The sequence below is a fragment of the Mobula birostris genome, chromosome 30 (genome assembly GCF_030028105.1).
Source record: "Mobula birostris isolate sMobBir1 chromosome 30, sMobBir1.hap1, whole genome shotgun sequence".
Lineage (NCBI taxonomy): Eukaryota > Metazoa > Chordata > Chondrichthyes > Myliobatiformes > Myliobatidae > Mobula > Mobula birostris.
The window spans coordinates 9,730,689-9,747,242 of NC_092399.1; the positions used below are offsets into that span (position 1 = coordinate 9,730,689).

The window sequence follows — 16,554 nt, forward strand, 5'->3', positions numbered from 1 at the left end:
CAGTCCCACGTTGAGTTTAATGCTGACTGGCAACTCCTACGATGTTGCTGGTACCAAACTGTATTGGTCTCTGCCATTCCTTCAAATTCATCGGTTGTGTGCAGGGAGGGAGAGCGAGCTTGCAGCATGAGCAACAGCTTGCTCTCCATATCGTACCATCCTGGCCTGTGTATCACGTAGACAGTGGAACGCAATATCCATGGTCACTCTTGACCAATGGAGGGCCTCAAGAAGAGCTAACGATTCAAACCATTCAAAACCAGAAATTCCTACAAGAACATACTTACGCCTGATGCAGTCATTTCTTACTTTTCTTTTCGCTGAATTGTAAATATTTTGTTCTTGCTCATTGAAACTCAGCATAAATTTGCTGAAAAACCCAAACTATGGACAAATGTGAAGTTTTGTTGTTGGTAGATATGTGTTATAATTGGTTTTCAGAGGATAAAGAAACATACAACACAACCGAATCATGCTTCAAATAAAAATTATACTAGGAAAAAATGATTTCTAACCCACACAATAACTGGAATACCCGCAGAGTTTTTGATTAAAACTTTCAGATGCTTCCTGCATTACATGAAGTGTTTCACTAGATGGCAACCTTCACTCTCTTAAGTACAACAGTCAACTGAGCATAATTCCTGGAAATCCTGAAATTGATGTCCACTTGTACACAAATTAGCAAACTGGGAGAGTGTGTTGCAATCTTTCACAGGCTGCTACTTCATCATGCCCTCAGTAGACATTCTTGCTCAGATGAAGGTGTGTAATGAACAGAAATAAAGCCCTTATCAAGTGAATTTGGGCAAAATAAGAATGTTCTAAATTCAAGTCCTGCCAAAGGGTCTCAGCCCGAAACATCGACTGTACTTTTTTCCATAGAAGCTGTCTGGCCTGATGAGTCCCTCCAGCATTTTATGGGCATTGCTTGGATTTCCAGCATCAGCAGATTTTCTCTTGTTAATGTTCTAAATTTGAAGTTTAGATATAAAGGTAAACTCTCTGGAAGAGGAAGATTCTGAAGGATTGACGGAAGAGATACTGAGACATTTTTCACTTCCATGCTGCACTCCCCCAAACACGCACCTACAGACTGGCAGTTCTCAGGGCGGATTATTATAGAGGAAATTTCTTTATTTAAAAGGGGTTCAAGGACTTCATCTTCCACTTTCAAGAACGCTTCACCTCGTTCCCTGGATATTTATTATTATAATTTTTTTCTTTTTGTATTTGCAGATGGTTGTCTTTTGCAAACTGGTTGAACAACCAAGCTGGTGCAGTCTTTCATTTATTCTATTATAGTTATGCTATTATAGATTTATTGAGTATGCCTGCAAGAAAACGAATCTCAGGGTTGTATATGGTGACATACATGCACGTTGAAAATAAATTTATTTTGAACTTTGAATTTTAGAAATCTTTGATCCATTGGCCTGTGCCTGATCAGCTGCTCCCCAAATAAGACTATGTATGTTTATAGGTTAAAAAAAGGAACAACAGAATATGGGGGATCTATAAGAAAACTAGGACAACGTAAAATTGGCCATAATTGTATTGAATGAAGAGGCAGGTTGAATAGCATATGGCTAGGTACTGCTTGCATTTCCTACTCCAGACCATCAGGCTGTTCTTCTTTGCCCTGCTTACAAATGGAAACTGAAACGTGAGGACCCTGTACAGCGCTGGCGTGAGGGAATAGCAGTTGTGTTGAAGCTCATCTTCGAGTTAGCAAACTAATCAGTTAATAAGTCTTCAGGGGTGATTGATAAGTTCGTGACCTAAGGTAGAAGATGAGTTATTAACGTCAAACCTTCTGCATAATCACTCAAAGAGTTGACCTGCATGTGCAAGCAACAGGAGCTGTGTAACTCATCTCCTTCTACCTTAGGCCACAAACTTATCAATCACCGCTCGTACTTCATTAGGAGTTTGAGATTTGGCTTGCCACCTAAAACTTCCACAAATGTACCATGGAGAGCATTCTGAGTGGTTGCATCACCATTTGGTATGGTGGGGGTGGTGGGGGGCTATTGCACTAGATTGAAATAAGTTGCAGAAACTTGTAAAGTTAGTCAGCTCCATCATGGGTACCACTCTCCATGGTATCCAAGACATCTTCAAGCAGAGGTGCCTTAGGAAGGTGGCATCCATCATTAAGGATCCCCACCAACCAGGCCATGCCTTCTTCACACTGTTATCATCAGGAAGGAGGTATAGACTGAAGACACACACTCAATGATTCATGAACAGCATCTTCCCCTCAGCCATCCATTTTCAAAATGGACATTGAACCCATGAACACTATCTCACTACTTTTTTCCCCCTATTTCTGTTCTTTTGTGCTACATATTTTAACTATTTAAGACATATATACATTTAATGTAACAGCTTTTTCCTCTATATTTATCTATCATGCATTTCATGGTACAGCTGCCATGAAGTTTACAAATTGCACAACATACGCCAGTGATATTAAATCTGATTGAACGTGGAGACTGGTGGGGTGCAAGGCAAGGATCAGGACTCTATCCATGCTTAGACCTGCCCTATGAACAGATTCCACCAGCAGCCACATCTTCCTCTCCCGCCTCCTCCCCCCAAACCCAACCTTCAGCTTTTCACAGGGACTATCCCATTCATGACTCTCTGAGCCAATCTTCCATTCTCACCAACCACCCCCTTCTAAAAGGACACGTTCTCTTGCAACTGCAGGCAAAGAGACACGTCCTTTAATTCCCCCCACCCCCCACCATCTAAGGAACCAACCTTTCCAAGTGAAGCAGCAATTTTTACAGCCTAGTGTACTCTGGTCACTGCTCACAGCATAGCCATCTCCACACTGGAGAAACCAAAATGCAGGTTGAGTGGCCACTTTGCAGAACACTTGATTCCAGTCTGCAGGGGTGACCAAGTCTGCCACTTTAATTTCCTATTCCACTCTCACTTTTATGATGAGGCCTAACGCAAGTTCAATGAAAAGCACTTCACCTACTGCCTGGATACACTGCAGCCTTCCAGATTGGATTTTAAATTCTATAATTTCAGGTACGTAATTTGATTTCTGTGTAACAACTATTCATCTGTGATACTGACTCAGCTTCATTTTATTCTCTTCGCCGCCCCCACCGTCATTCAGTCCTGGAAGACAAACATGCCCAAACTGACCTGCCGGGTATATCTTCCAACTCCACATTTTATGACTCCTACGTTCCTTTGACCACATTCCAAAATGCTCTCACTTGCCATCTACTCACATTTACTTATTGGACAGTTCATCTTGCCTTCAAATTACTCCAGTCATACCGCACGCTTCCTGCAGCTTAACAAGGCTTTTTCCATCTCCTTCCCAGCTCTAATGAAGAGTCTTCTGAAATGTTAACTGCTCCATTTCTCACAAATGTGGCCTCACCTGCTGACTATTTCCAGCGTTTTCTATTTTGTTTATAAAATTGGTTATTTAGCAGAATATTCATGATATTTATAACCTGCTTAAATTAAAGTGATACATTCTAATTAAAACAGATTGCAATTGTAATATATTAACAGCTTGGAGTTCAAGATGCTTTTTTGGTGAATATGGCACACGATGCCTGTTTTGTTATATAAAAACTACATTAACTTCCATCTAGAATTAAATTCAGGCCTCAGAGTTTGCAACCCTTACTCAAGACAAAGCCATAGGTATTTTGAGAAAACACTGATCTAAGATCAGTATAACAGAAAAGTTTTTGTCAAAACTAGAAATTAAATCACTTGTTTTTAGTTAAATAGTGTTGCCCTTGGTATAAGCAGCACTTAGTCATCTAACTGTGTACGTCATTTCCCTTGCACCAATTGGTGTGAATGAACTCAGGCATGAATTTTGCAATTAATGAAACACAGCAGAATCCATCTGCAAGAAAAACGTTTATTCCTTGTAAACCCCACAGAAAGAGAATGCAGCCAAGACCAGTCATATAAAGAAAGGTGCCAAAGTGGCAACAAGGGGAGAAGGGGCTGTTAACTTGAACACAAAAAAAGTCAGTGACAATACTCCATGTTCTGCACAATGCTCAAAGAATCCATGACATTTTTTATAGTGACAATTATACAAGGTGATTCAAAAATCAAAAATGACAGCCAAAGCCACTCTGATCTGGCTTAAGCTACTACTCAAAGAAAAAAATAACTTGGCAATATGTGTTGATTGTAAAAGAATCCTGTCGTTAAAATTAAACAAGATGTCTTTTAAATAGGGTCTTCATTTTGAAACCACGGGATGAATATCAGTTGGAAGATTTTTGAAAAACAAATCTGGGAACTGCTAGCCCATTTGAGGTCCACTACAAGTATGTGGTGCTCAAGATGCAGAAAAAAAACATCCAAACCAAGAGGAGTGCGGCTGGGGAAGGTAAAATTTAGACATTACAATTCACTGCATACTTTTGTAGACTTCAATATTTTAAAACACAGCAGCGGTGCTATCAGTGTAACGTACAAAAGTATATACTCAGTTCTCCAAGGTTATAAAATGCAACACATCTGTATAGATCAGGGGTTCCCAACCCTTTTTTCTGCCATGGACCCCTACCATTCACCAAGGTGTCTGTGGACCCCAGGCTGGGAACCCTTGGTATAGATGGACGAGAACAATGTTAAAAAGTTAGCTCCTGACCAGAAACTTTTATTTGGATGCAATTGAAACAATTTTATTTAAACCACTTAAATATGCCTTATGCAGACATTACTGATAATGTTTAAGGTTCCTTTGGATTAGACTGGGACAGTATCACAGTATAATCAATACTTAATATTGTTGAACACTGTTTAAAATATCAAATGCTAAGTTTTTTGAAAAAGCAAATGTAACGTTTGTAACTTGTTAAGGTCAATGGGAACAGTTGAATAGCTATTTCAAGGGAACAACTGAATAGCTATTTCCTACCTATACAAGTTCGGAATTCCAAGACAGCTTGATGTACAATATGCCTGCCACAATGGAATAGTCTGCACTGGTACGATATAGTGGTACTTCAGAATTATGGAAGAAAAATCTGAGACATGGGCCACTAGACTACATGGAAGAGTAGTCAATAAATCAAGGAATCATAACTGCAGAACAAAAAAAAATTCTAGGGGATTTGAACAGAATTCTAGCATTACAATACCACATGGTAAAGATAAAGCACATATTCACTTGCTCTCAAAAGTATATTTCATTAACTCGAATAAGTTTAATTGGGGAGTGAACTGCAAAGTCCATTGTGTCTTCTTGACACATGCATCTTACTGGACAGCGGAAAAGAATTACGAGTCAACATTGATGCACAAGATCCCATGGTCAAAGCCTTTACTTTTGGGCTGGGATGACTGGATGGATGCAAGATTTTTTTCCATTACTGCAGTACTTTCTTACTTCCATCCAAACACAAATTATATTCATTCTAAGCACCCATGATGCACTATTAAATAATAGTAACCATTTCAAAGTATTAACATGTTGTGTACTTTAGTACAAAATTTCCTCAAAATTTAAGCAAAAGGATCTTATGGAAATACATAAAACAAAGGATGCTTTTGTTGATTAGAATAATCTCAAATGATATTCAAGCCTAACACAATTTGAAAACAAAGCATTCACTGGTAAATCCATACTTTGTTTTATAAACCACTTTTCTTTCTGTAGAATGTATTTCTCCTTCCCCTATTTCACTCATAACAATCACATTCTGGCATACTGTTCAGGTAATAACAATGTAAATGTCTCACAGGAAGAAAAGTAGGCATTTAAGCATTGAAGAACTGGATCTCTGGATCAGTTCAGATTATACACTGGAAATTCTCCTGCTTTCAGGATAAATTTTACATTTTATTTGGTCTGTATATTTGTCTTCTGCACCAAGTTGTGTAGTACAGTAAATAAAGAATAGAAAATAGAAGTCGGCCTTAAATCAGTGGTTTTATTAACACCTGCCCTTAACTGATGAGTCATGATCGTCCATACTAATTCCACAGATCCAACACAATCCCGTTTTTGTAAAGTGATAAATATTTAAATTGAAAGAAAATAAGGGTTCAAAAAAAAATTCCTTAACAGAAACGCCAAATAGTAAATGAGAAAGACAAATGCAAAAACTCTGTTGCTGACCTGTGCAAAACATACCAAAAGAATCTGTAATACTTAAAATTGAGGCAGTGATGTCAAGTATACTTGAAGATTGCTGGGTCAATAACTCAAGGTTACATAAATCACAGCACTTCAGTTTCAAATGTGTCAAGTAGTCCTGAATGGAATTTGACTTAAAACGCTTGAAAAGGACAGAGGAAAAGGACGTGTGCATTATTGAAAACATGGTTTCCTCTGGCTATAAATTTAAAGGCACTATGATCACTACCTTTCCTTTTAAAAATGGAATAAAATGCAACATCTTAATTGTGAAGCTTATTTTTGAATGTTGTTATCCATTAAAGCCTGCAATTATACTTTAAATTTCAATTTATACTGGAGTATAGGATTGTTAGGCATTAAATGGTAACATGCAAAATATTTTGGAAAATTCCCCAAGAAATCACTAAAACTGAATTTTGATGTTAACATATTTGCATAGGATAAACGAACTAGTTATACTTTCAAGAACAGTAACATTACAAAGTAATTTGGTGATACTTTAATCAGTTACTCACAAATGTATACTTTAATGATTTTCCCATTAATGAAGGAATGGCACCTCTAAGCGTTTGATTTTCCTATAAAACAAATCATGTGATTCCCCTCCTCCCCTTTGGTTATGCTGTTAACCAATTGCCAAAGTATAAGTGCAAACTTTATGGGATCAAAATAAACTTGGCAATCTACAGCATTATACCATATGTTGACAAAATAAATTTATGCTTTTTTCGTATTTAGAATTATAGCAGTAATTATCTAGAATACAAGGGTAATTTTAGATTAATCAATTGTATAAATAACCAATTCAACTTTTAAATTATCCACTTACATAAGTGAAATGATAGATTTCTTTAAAGTGGTGTTAATTCAATTAGTTGAAGTATGAAAGCACTGAACATCAGCTGTTCAATGAAAGATCATACCGAGAAGTCAAATGTGCTATCAATTGTAATCTGGGCATCCAAACCAGCTCACTCATTTTCCACCCTAGTCATTTTCAACTGCTTGGACACTTCTACAACGTCTTGACATGAAATTATTCATAAATAGCACCCTGAGTTTTTCCTACTGCAATGATATTAAGGGCGCGCTTAATTACGAACTTCATCTTAGAACAGTATGCACATATTATGGATAAGAGCTGGGGGAGGAGAGGAACCATAGTATGTAGGTCTGAGCGCTGATAAGTTTCCTCTCAAAAAATCATTTTTCAATAGCTTGTTGAGTACTTAATGTTACTGTTATGTAAAATATAAAATTAAGCCATAAGGGGACAGAGCATTAATATTTTACTCAGTATTTTACTAGAAAAGGTTTTTCATGTCTCATGGGGCATCTTTAGTCCTATTCTGGATAAACTCTCATTGAAAGCATGACCAAGAAGTTGGATATAAACAAATCACACCTCACAATTTAATTAGCAGATTTAATTTTCTATTCCCATGTCTAATTGGCACTGTATGTATTCCTAACACACGAATGAAGGGCACCTTCTCCTCATTTGAATTCTGCAGTCTTCTTCAATGTGGAATCAAAATACATTTAATTTCCAGCATGTAGTGAAACATTCACCGTTAAAATGTATATATTTTTACAATACTCAACAGCACCAAAAAGGTTTAGAGCTAGAAATGTAAGTTAGCACTGATCTTGGGGAGGCGGAGGTTAAACAGTTCAATTCAGGTGACTGACACACATGAACACAGAGAAAACTTACTCCAAACTCTGAACTTCTACACTTATGGTAGGACAAGTAATATGGTATTCAACACATTTAATGGGCCCTCAGTGAAAGAGCTAGTCAGCAACAAAGAGTCAAAATCAATCTGAAATTTATTGCTGAGTTTCCAACCCTATCATTTTGCATGAGTGTGGGTTCACAGATCTGTTTTTTAAAAAAAAATAATTTTCCAAGAGGAAACCAAATGAAATAAAAAGGGGGGAAAAAAACCAAGAAGTTATAATGCACTGACCAGACTTTTCAAAAACAAACTGCAAAGTTCTGGGAATTTCCTAAAAAGTTACAGGAAAAAGAAGCAGCCATTAGGCAGTTCTAGTCGACACAATGATGTCATTTTTTGTATTTTTGTTTTTTTTTTTGACTACAGCTAGTACGTACAGTCACACGTTACATTGTCATCTTGACTGCAGAACACTCTTGCATGATGTCACCACATCGATAAAGTTCAGGAAAGAGTGGGGGTTGGAGGGGAGGAGAGGACGAAGGACAGGAGAAAGAGATGCGCAGTCATTTTTTCATGGGCTGATAAACTGAGGCATTGGGATCAAGTCCTGAAGGGCTAGTCTCCACAAATTTTGAGGAATAATGTGGCGTCACAGGGCTCAGAGTGCTTGTTGCTGCTGTGTAGGCAATACTGGGCATAACAGCCATGACTTCTGCAATTTTCTGTTTCAACTCCTTGATCTCCTGATCCTTCTGAATGATTTGCCCTAGGAAAGAAAATACAAAAAAATTAACCTCAGAAAATACCCTAATCTGCACATCAAAAATGTCTCCTGGCATACAAGATAAGAACAGTTTCTGAAGAGAATCAAAACTTTTAAGTCAAGATCCATTGAATCAGAGTCAGGTTTAATATCTAAGGCATATGCAAAGTTCTTAACTTAGCGGCAGCAGTACCACTTGATAATATAGAAAAAATAAGTATATCAATTACAATAAGTATATATATATATATATATATGTGTGTGTATGTATGTATATACATATATATACACACACTATATAATGTATTAAATAGTTAAATTAAAAAATAGTGCAAGCACAGAAATAATAAAAGTGAAGTATTGTTTATAGGTTCAATGTTCATTTAGGAGTTGGAAAACAGACAGGACGAAACTGTTCCTGGATGTGATAAGACATGTTAACATTAAATTAGCTGACAGAAGACTACACAGGTGTAAAGATTGCCTGTTGCAGAAATAATAATTCAAATGCTGAAAAGTTAAATTCATAAATTATAATCATACAATACTGTGCAAAATTCTTAAGCACATATATATTGCTAGGGTGCCCAAGACTCTTGCTGTAGTAATTTTATGTATTACACTGTGCTGCTGCTGCAAAAAACATATTTCATGACATATGTGAGTGATGATAAACCTGATTCTGATATGGGTCTCTATTATGGACTGAGAGTCGGAAGTGGGAAGAGGGCAGGGAGAGGGGAGGGAACAGGAAGCACCAAAGAGACATTCTGTATTGATCAAACAATTGTTTGGAATCAAATGATCTTGTCTGGTGTCTCAGGGCTGGGTATGTTAGCACCTGTGGCATCCTCCCTTCCCAGTCCCTGGAACTCCTCCTCTAACACCTGTCCCACACCCCTCCTGCGGCATTCCATCCTCGTCATCCCCAATAGCCTTTGCTTCCGCCAGGTTTACAAACTCACTCTCAGCTTCAAGTTGATGAATACAGTGCTGCACCTTATTACATTCATTATATCCATATTCTGAAATGTTCAATTTTACTGAACAGGAGACAAGACAGTAAACAGACCCTGCACATTCTCAAGACTGGCACAAAGATACTTCATGAAACATTTATAGACATTTCTGGTCTTAGTGAGAAAACATCTATACAATGCCAATGAATATCCAAAAATTGGCCGAAGTGTTGGAGGGGCCAGAAAGGGTGAAAAAGCTGGTGGTAAATGAGGCACGTGCATGAGAGAAAAACAAATCAGCATCACTCCAGTAATACCACTCAAACTACCGAAAGTTTAAGAGCTGAGGAGTTAATAAAATTACTGATACTTGAGAAATACTTAAAACTAGAATGAACTAAATTCGTTTTACGCATCAAGAATCTACTTAACTTCTTCATCTGCCCCTTGAGCTATCAAATAAATGAGCAAATTAGAGCTTTAAATTAGAAATAATATTACTTTTTCACCTGACAATAAAGGTTATAAAATTAAATGTTGATTGTTTAGGACTTTAAGTTGTTGAAATCTGTAATGAACTTTGTTGACTGGTACAGTCTAAAAACTAACTGTTCCAATTTATCAATCGGCTCAGGAATACCCACGCCATACATAAAAGTAGCACAAGTGCTTTAATGTCAGATCAAGTGTCTTAAAATGTCAACATAAAATTGACAGAGCACTAACAATGGCAATATTCCTAGTGCCGATTATCACAGGTGGCACAGTAACATAATGGCTACAGCAACACTTTACAGTGGCAGCCATTGGAGTTCAATTCCCTTCACTGTCTGTGAGGAGTCTGCATGCTCTCTTTGTGCCCGTGTGCTGGCTGCTCCGGTTTCCTCTCACATTCCAAAGACATATGGGTTAGTTTGTAAGTTGAGGGCCTGCCATATTGGTGACACTTGCAAGCTGCCCCCAGCACATCCTCGGACTGTGCTCATTATTAACGCAAATGATGAATTTCATAGCATATGTCGATGAATGTGTGATAAATAAAGCGAATCTTTCATCTTCAAAACAAAAATCCATTTTAAGTCTTTTTTATAAAAGGGAAGGAATGGTACTCAGACTTCACTTCTTAATTTGATTAGAATTAAGTACTCTCACCAACCCAGGCATGCCCTCTTCACATTACTACCAACGGGGAGGAGGTACAGGAGCAGGAAGACCAACACTTAAAGTCTTAACAACTTCTCTTCCTTTGCCAGTAGATTTCTGAACAGTCCATGAAACCACAAACACAACCTTGTTATTTATCTTTTGCACTATTTACTTTTGTAACTTTTACTAGTCATTTTTACAACTTGCACTGTATGTCTGCCGCAAAATCACAAATTCCATGACACATGGCAGTGATAAAAAAACCTGATACTCAAAGTACCATAGTCCATGATCTACTACAGTTATTTTTTTCTAATCCGGATAAAACTTTAAACTTTTTTTCCACAGAAGTTACCCAAATTTCCAACATTTCATTGTCAGAAATCCCTACATCCACACATTTATTTCTTCACCTATCACAGAAGCCTTTCCCAAGCAGTTTGAGCCCAGGCAGTTTCAATTCTACAGGGGGATATATAATCTTACAGGAATGAAAATTTACCACACTTGCAATACAATGAAGTGTCATGAAAGCTGGGTGAAAACACTTTATACAACACTCCTACAGCCCACTGAATTTTAAGAAATCCTTTCTAAAATGGATTCCTCAAGTCTTTATGGCTGAATCAACTTTGGGTTTAAGCACTGATCCACAATCTCACCACGGAACTAGACACGAGTAGCATAGTTATTTTGGATCACAGGAGACCGTCTATATATGAAATCACCATTTTATTCCGAACATAAAGTGCTGGTGGAGAAGCCTACATTTTAGCTGCAAGCAGTAGTTTTACTATATTTTGTTATTTAGAGATACAGCACAGAGTAGGCCCTTTGGGCCCAGTGAGCTGCACAGGCCAGCAACCCACTCATTTAACCATAGCCTAATTCCATGTCAATTTACAATGACCAATTAATCTACTAACCAGTACAAATCCGGACTGTGGGAGGAAACTGGAGCACCCTGAGGTAACATGGGGAGAACATACAAACTCCTCACAGGCAGCACTGGAACTGAACTCAAGAAGCCCCAAGCTGTAATAGTGTTGCACTAATCGCTACACTACTAACTTTACCATGAATCAAGCTCTCCAATGCCTTTGTTACCAGTCAATCTATTTATTAAACACGCGTACAAGGATTTTGGTAAAAGTTAAGTTGTGCACGTTTCAGAACTATTGTATGGTATTTAGAATTAAACCAAGTACCCAGTTTCTTACCCTGTGCAATTTCCAGCTGCCGTTTGGCATCTCCTAGTGCAGAGAAGAGATCCAACTTAATTCGGGTTTCAGCACTTAGACTATTCTCTAAGTGTTGTGTTTTATCTTGCATGGCTGAAAGTGCCGACATCAATACTTCTGTGTCTTTTTCATTTTCTTTATATTTACGCAGTTCCTTTATTAAAAATAAATGAACAGAGTGACATGAAGAATGTACAAATTACATTTTAAACCCAATCAGCACATTGTATCATGCAATTTCATATTTTTGACTAAAAGTGAAATCTCAATTAGAATTTAATTCTTTCCTTCAAACCAGCAAACATTTTCAATGATAGGAAAGTCTGGTTTGGGTATCTGCAATACTATTTGTTCTTTGATGGAACTGGACTCTCTGACGGTGGTGTCTGAAAAGAGGATGCTGTCCAAGTTGCATGCCATCTTGGACAATGTCTCCCATCCACTACATAATGTACTGGTTGGCCACAGGAGTACATTCAGCCAGAGACTCATTCCACCGAGATGCAGCACAGAGCGTCACAGGAAGTCATTCCTGCCTGTGGCCATCAAACTTTACAACTCCTCCCTTGGAGGGTCAAACACCCTGAGCCAATAGGCTGGTCCTGGACTTATTTCCATCTGGCATAATTTACATATTATTTAATTATTTATGGTTTTATTACTATTTAATTATTTATGGTGCAACTGTAACGAAAACCAATTTCCCCCGGGATCAATAAAGTATGACTATGACTATTTCTGACTGTCTAAGATGCACGTCGAACAGCAGATTTACCTGTACTTTCATCTCTAGCTCACGGATTTGGTCTTCTTTGACTTTCATGTCCATTGTTAACTTCTTACACTCTGCCTCCAGGTCTCGAATACGAGTTCTTAGAGTTTCTGTACATTCCCCTCTTAAAAATAAAGTTAAATTCGTCACTTGCTACACAAGTACAAATCTTTAATGTTCTAAGGTAGAAGTTTATATCTTACGTCTGTCAGATGACAGTCTAGGTCTTTTCAGCTAATATAACTGTCAACCCTTGTTTATTTAGGAAAAAAATCTCATTCCTTTTTCTTCATACAATATAAAATTTAAACAATGTTTTTAAAGGCTGTCTGCATTGTTGATGGTAATGGGTAAACAGTTTTATCATCCTTTATGAATAGACAATACAATATTATTCAGGTTTCAGGTTAAAGAAAATGGATTTTCTTCACATTGTGGCCTCAATTACCTATGAAGACAATCATTCTCTAATGCATTGACATTTTTGACCAATCTCCTCTATAGTGAGGTTCCAAGTTAATGTATTCTTAGATAGTAGAAATAGTTCCACAGCTCAGGTAACTCCACATAGCACAATGAGGATGGCAAATGTGCATCCAGGTCTCTGTTATTATCTGTGAATCTTGAATCATCCATTTGAATGCCCATCGCATTCTGTGACCTGCTGTGTAAAAACCACTTTAATGCCCACTTCCATATTTATCATTTGACCCTTGTATCACAGGAAAGGATCACAATATTCTATTTAAAAAAGTAATAATGCATTTCAATTGCACAATGACGTAATTTCAGATTTAAAATAGCCAAAAAAAATTAATAGACAAAGAAATAGGGAGGCTAGAAATGCTTCATAGGACTGCTTATTAAATACATCAAAAGATCTGTGTATTTATTGGCCAATAATTTACATGGCTAATGGGAGGTGTGGTATCATTACCTAGTGGCAGCAGCAAGTGCCACAGCTCGAGCTGCAGATGCCTCTTCCAGCTTCTTCCTCTTCTTTTCTTCCATCAATTGCTTTTCAAGACAAGTTTTTGCCTCTTGTTCAGCTTTGAGCTTCTTCTCTAACTGACTGATGGTTTGTTTATCCTTCTGTTTGGCTTGCACTGCAGTATGTAATCTGGTTTTAAAAAAAAAGAGCTCAAATTGAACCAAGTAGCAAAGGAATCCAAGCTACCCCATTCAATCTTTCCACTAAAAATAGGAGCACCACAGATGTAATTCCATACTGCTTAAAGGGCTACATTGCCAAACTTCTGTTTTCACTTTTATTTCAGTACACAAATATGTATTGTCTCATAAATTATGTGCAAAATGCTTTCACAATTGAGGCAATCAGTTCTTTATTACACATCAACTTGCAGACATATGACAAACCGGCCAGTTATCCAGGAAAATGTGCCAAAGGTATAAAGCTAACATAATCTACCTTAAAGGACTTAACCTACTTCATGGTTTACAAAGCATAGGCAAGACTATGAAGGTGTGGATATGAGCAAGACCATGGTAGTTCAGATCAGAATGTTTGAGAAATTAGGTTAAAAATGTTCACGATTTCATAGAAATATCCTCCATTCCTTACTTGTTCTGTAGTAGCTCATTCTCTTGTCGGAGCTGCCCTACTTCTGAACGGATACTACGCTCAGTGCTGGTCAGGGAGTTGATCTGACTACGCAACTCCTGTTCACACTGTCTGCTTGCCTGCAAGTCAGCTTTCAGCTTCTTAATATCCTGTTCCAACCTAAAGAGAGCAAAATCAGCAGTACGTTAGTAGTGTTGCTTCACTCAACCGCTGCAGAGATAAAGCAGCAAGTTAAAAAGCTGGGAATAGGAACAATATTCAAATCACTCTGAAGAAAATGAAATAAAAAGTGAGATCTATAAAAGATTAAGGGAGTGGAAAGACATAAATACCAGTGCCTTGTAGAAGTATTCGGCCTGTAACCCTTTGTTCAGGGATTTGGATCAATTTAACTGAGAATTTTTATTTGTAAACCACATGCTCATTTTTTTCACAGTAGAGCCAAAAGGAGTGAAAATTGTAAAGCATGAAAACTAAAAGTTAAAAACCATAATTCAAAAGTATTCAACCCCTTTGCTCAGTACTTCGGTGAACCACCTCCCGCAGCTATTACAGCCAGCAGTCTTTCTGGAGAAGTCTCTATTAGATTTGCATAATGTGTTGGAGCAAGATTTGCTCATTCCTCCTTGCAAAATTGCTCAAGCTGTGCCAGGTTATTTGGGGAGCGGTGGTGGACAGCAATATTGAGGTCTTGCCAGAGATGTTCGATCCAGTTAAGGTCAGGACTCTAACTAGACCACTCAATATCAATTTTCTTCATCTGAACCAACTCCATGGTTGCTCTGGCAGTGTGCTTTGGCTCGTTGTCCTGCTGAGAGATAAACTTCCCCCCTAGTTTAAGCTTTCTGGCAGCAACAAGCAGGTTTTTATCCAGGATTTCTCTGTATTTAGCAGTATTCATCATCTTATCAATCCTGACCAGATTTCCAATTCCTGCTGCTGAAAAGCATCCCCACAGCATGATGCTACTTCCACCATACTTTACAGTAGGGGTGGTGTTACCTGGCTGATGCACAGTATTAGAATGATGCTTTATGTTCCACATAGTGTTGAGGTCAAAAAGTGCCACTTTAGTCTCATCCAACCACAAGAACCTTCTTCCACATCTTCTAAGTGACGCTTTGCAAAGTCCTTACAGGCAAAGATACGCATTTTTTTTAAACCACGGCTTCTTCCTTGCCACTAAATACCCCTTTTTATGCAAGGCCTTAGAGATTGTGGAGGCATGAACTTCATTTCCAGTTGCAGCTACAGTGGCCTCTCTTACAAGTGCCTTTCTTTCCTGGCGACTAAGTTTAGATGGGCAGACTGAGCTAGGCAGTGTGGCCGTGGTTTTATATTTTTTTCTACTTTTTCCACAACGGAGTGCACTGAGCTCCAAGGTATGTCCAGTGCCTTTGAGATGGTCATGTGCCCTTTCCCAGATCTGTACTTCTCTCTTATCATTTCCCTGACTTGCTTTGAATTGAATTGATTTTATTTCTTACATCCTTCACATGCATGAGTAAAAATCTTTACGTTACGACTCCATCTAAATGTGCCCTGTGCAATCGTAGTAATTTATAATAAATAGACGGTCAGTGTAATATAGAGTATACTCAAGTCAGCGTGAGTTCATCAGTCTGGTGGCCTGGTGGAAGAAGCTGTCCCGGAGTCTGTTGGTCCTGGCTTTTATACTGCCGTACTGCTTCCCATATGGTAGCAGCAATGATCCTATGGGCCCTTTGTACACATCTGTCCTTGTAGATGTCCTGAATCATGGAAAGTTCACAAATACAGATGCGCTGGGCTGTCCGCACCACTCTCTGCAGAGTCTTGCGATTAAGGCAGGTACAGTTCCCATACCAGGCAGTGATGCAGCCAGTCAGGATGCTCTAAATTGGGTCCCTGTAGAAAGTCCTTAGGATTTGGGGGGCCCATACCAAACTTCCTCAACCGTCTGAAGTGAAGGAGGTGCTGTTATGTCCTTTTCATCACATAGCTGGTATGTACAGACCACGTGAGGTCCTTGGTGATGTGGATGCCGAGGAATTTGAACTTGTTCACCCTCTCAACCCCAGGTCCATTGATGTCAATAGGGGTTAGTTAGCCTGTCTCCATTCCTCCTGTAATCCACAACCAGTTCCTTTGTTTTTGCAACATTGAGGGAGAGGTTGTTTTCTTGACATCACTGTGTCAGAGATGATTTCCTCCCTGTAAACCACCTCGTTATTTTTTGAGATAAGACCAATCAATGTAGTGTCGTCAGCAAATTT

The 16,554-nt window shown here is 38.3% G+C and overlaps 1 protein-coding gene across 2 annotated transcripts in view; it reads right to left on the reverse strand.

Moving 5' to 3' along the window:
* Positions 1-3,901: 3,901 nt before the first annotated feature.
* maco1b (macoilin 1b) overlaps positions 3,902-16,554 on the reverse strand; it is a 94,419-nt gene continuing 81,766 nt past the window's right edge. For both annotated transcript variants that reach the window (XM_072247054.1, XM_072247053.1), the window contains 5 exons: positions 14,300-14,458; positions 13,655-13,837; positions 12,721-12,841; positions 11,925-12,099; positions 3,902-8,602 (listed from right to left, as the gene is read on the reverse strand). In XM_072247054.1, coding sequence (XP_072103155.1) covers positions 8,400-8,602; positions 11,925-12,099; positions 12,721-12,841; positions 13,655-13,837; positions 14,300-14,458 — 841 coding nt within the window. In that variant the 3' untranslated portion in view covers positions 3,902-8,399. The remainder of the gene's footprint in view (positions 8,603-11,924; positions 12,100-12,720; positions 12,842-13,654; positions 13,838-14,299; positions 14,459-16,554) is intronic.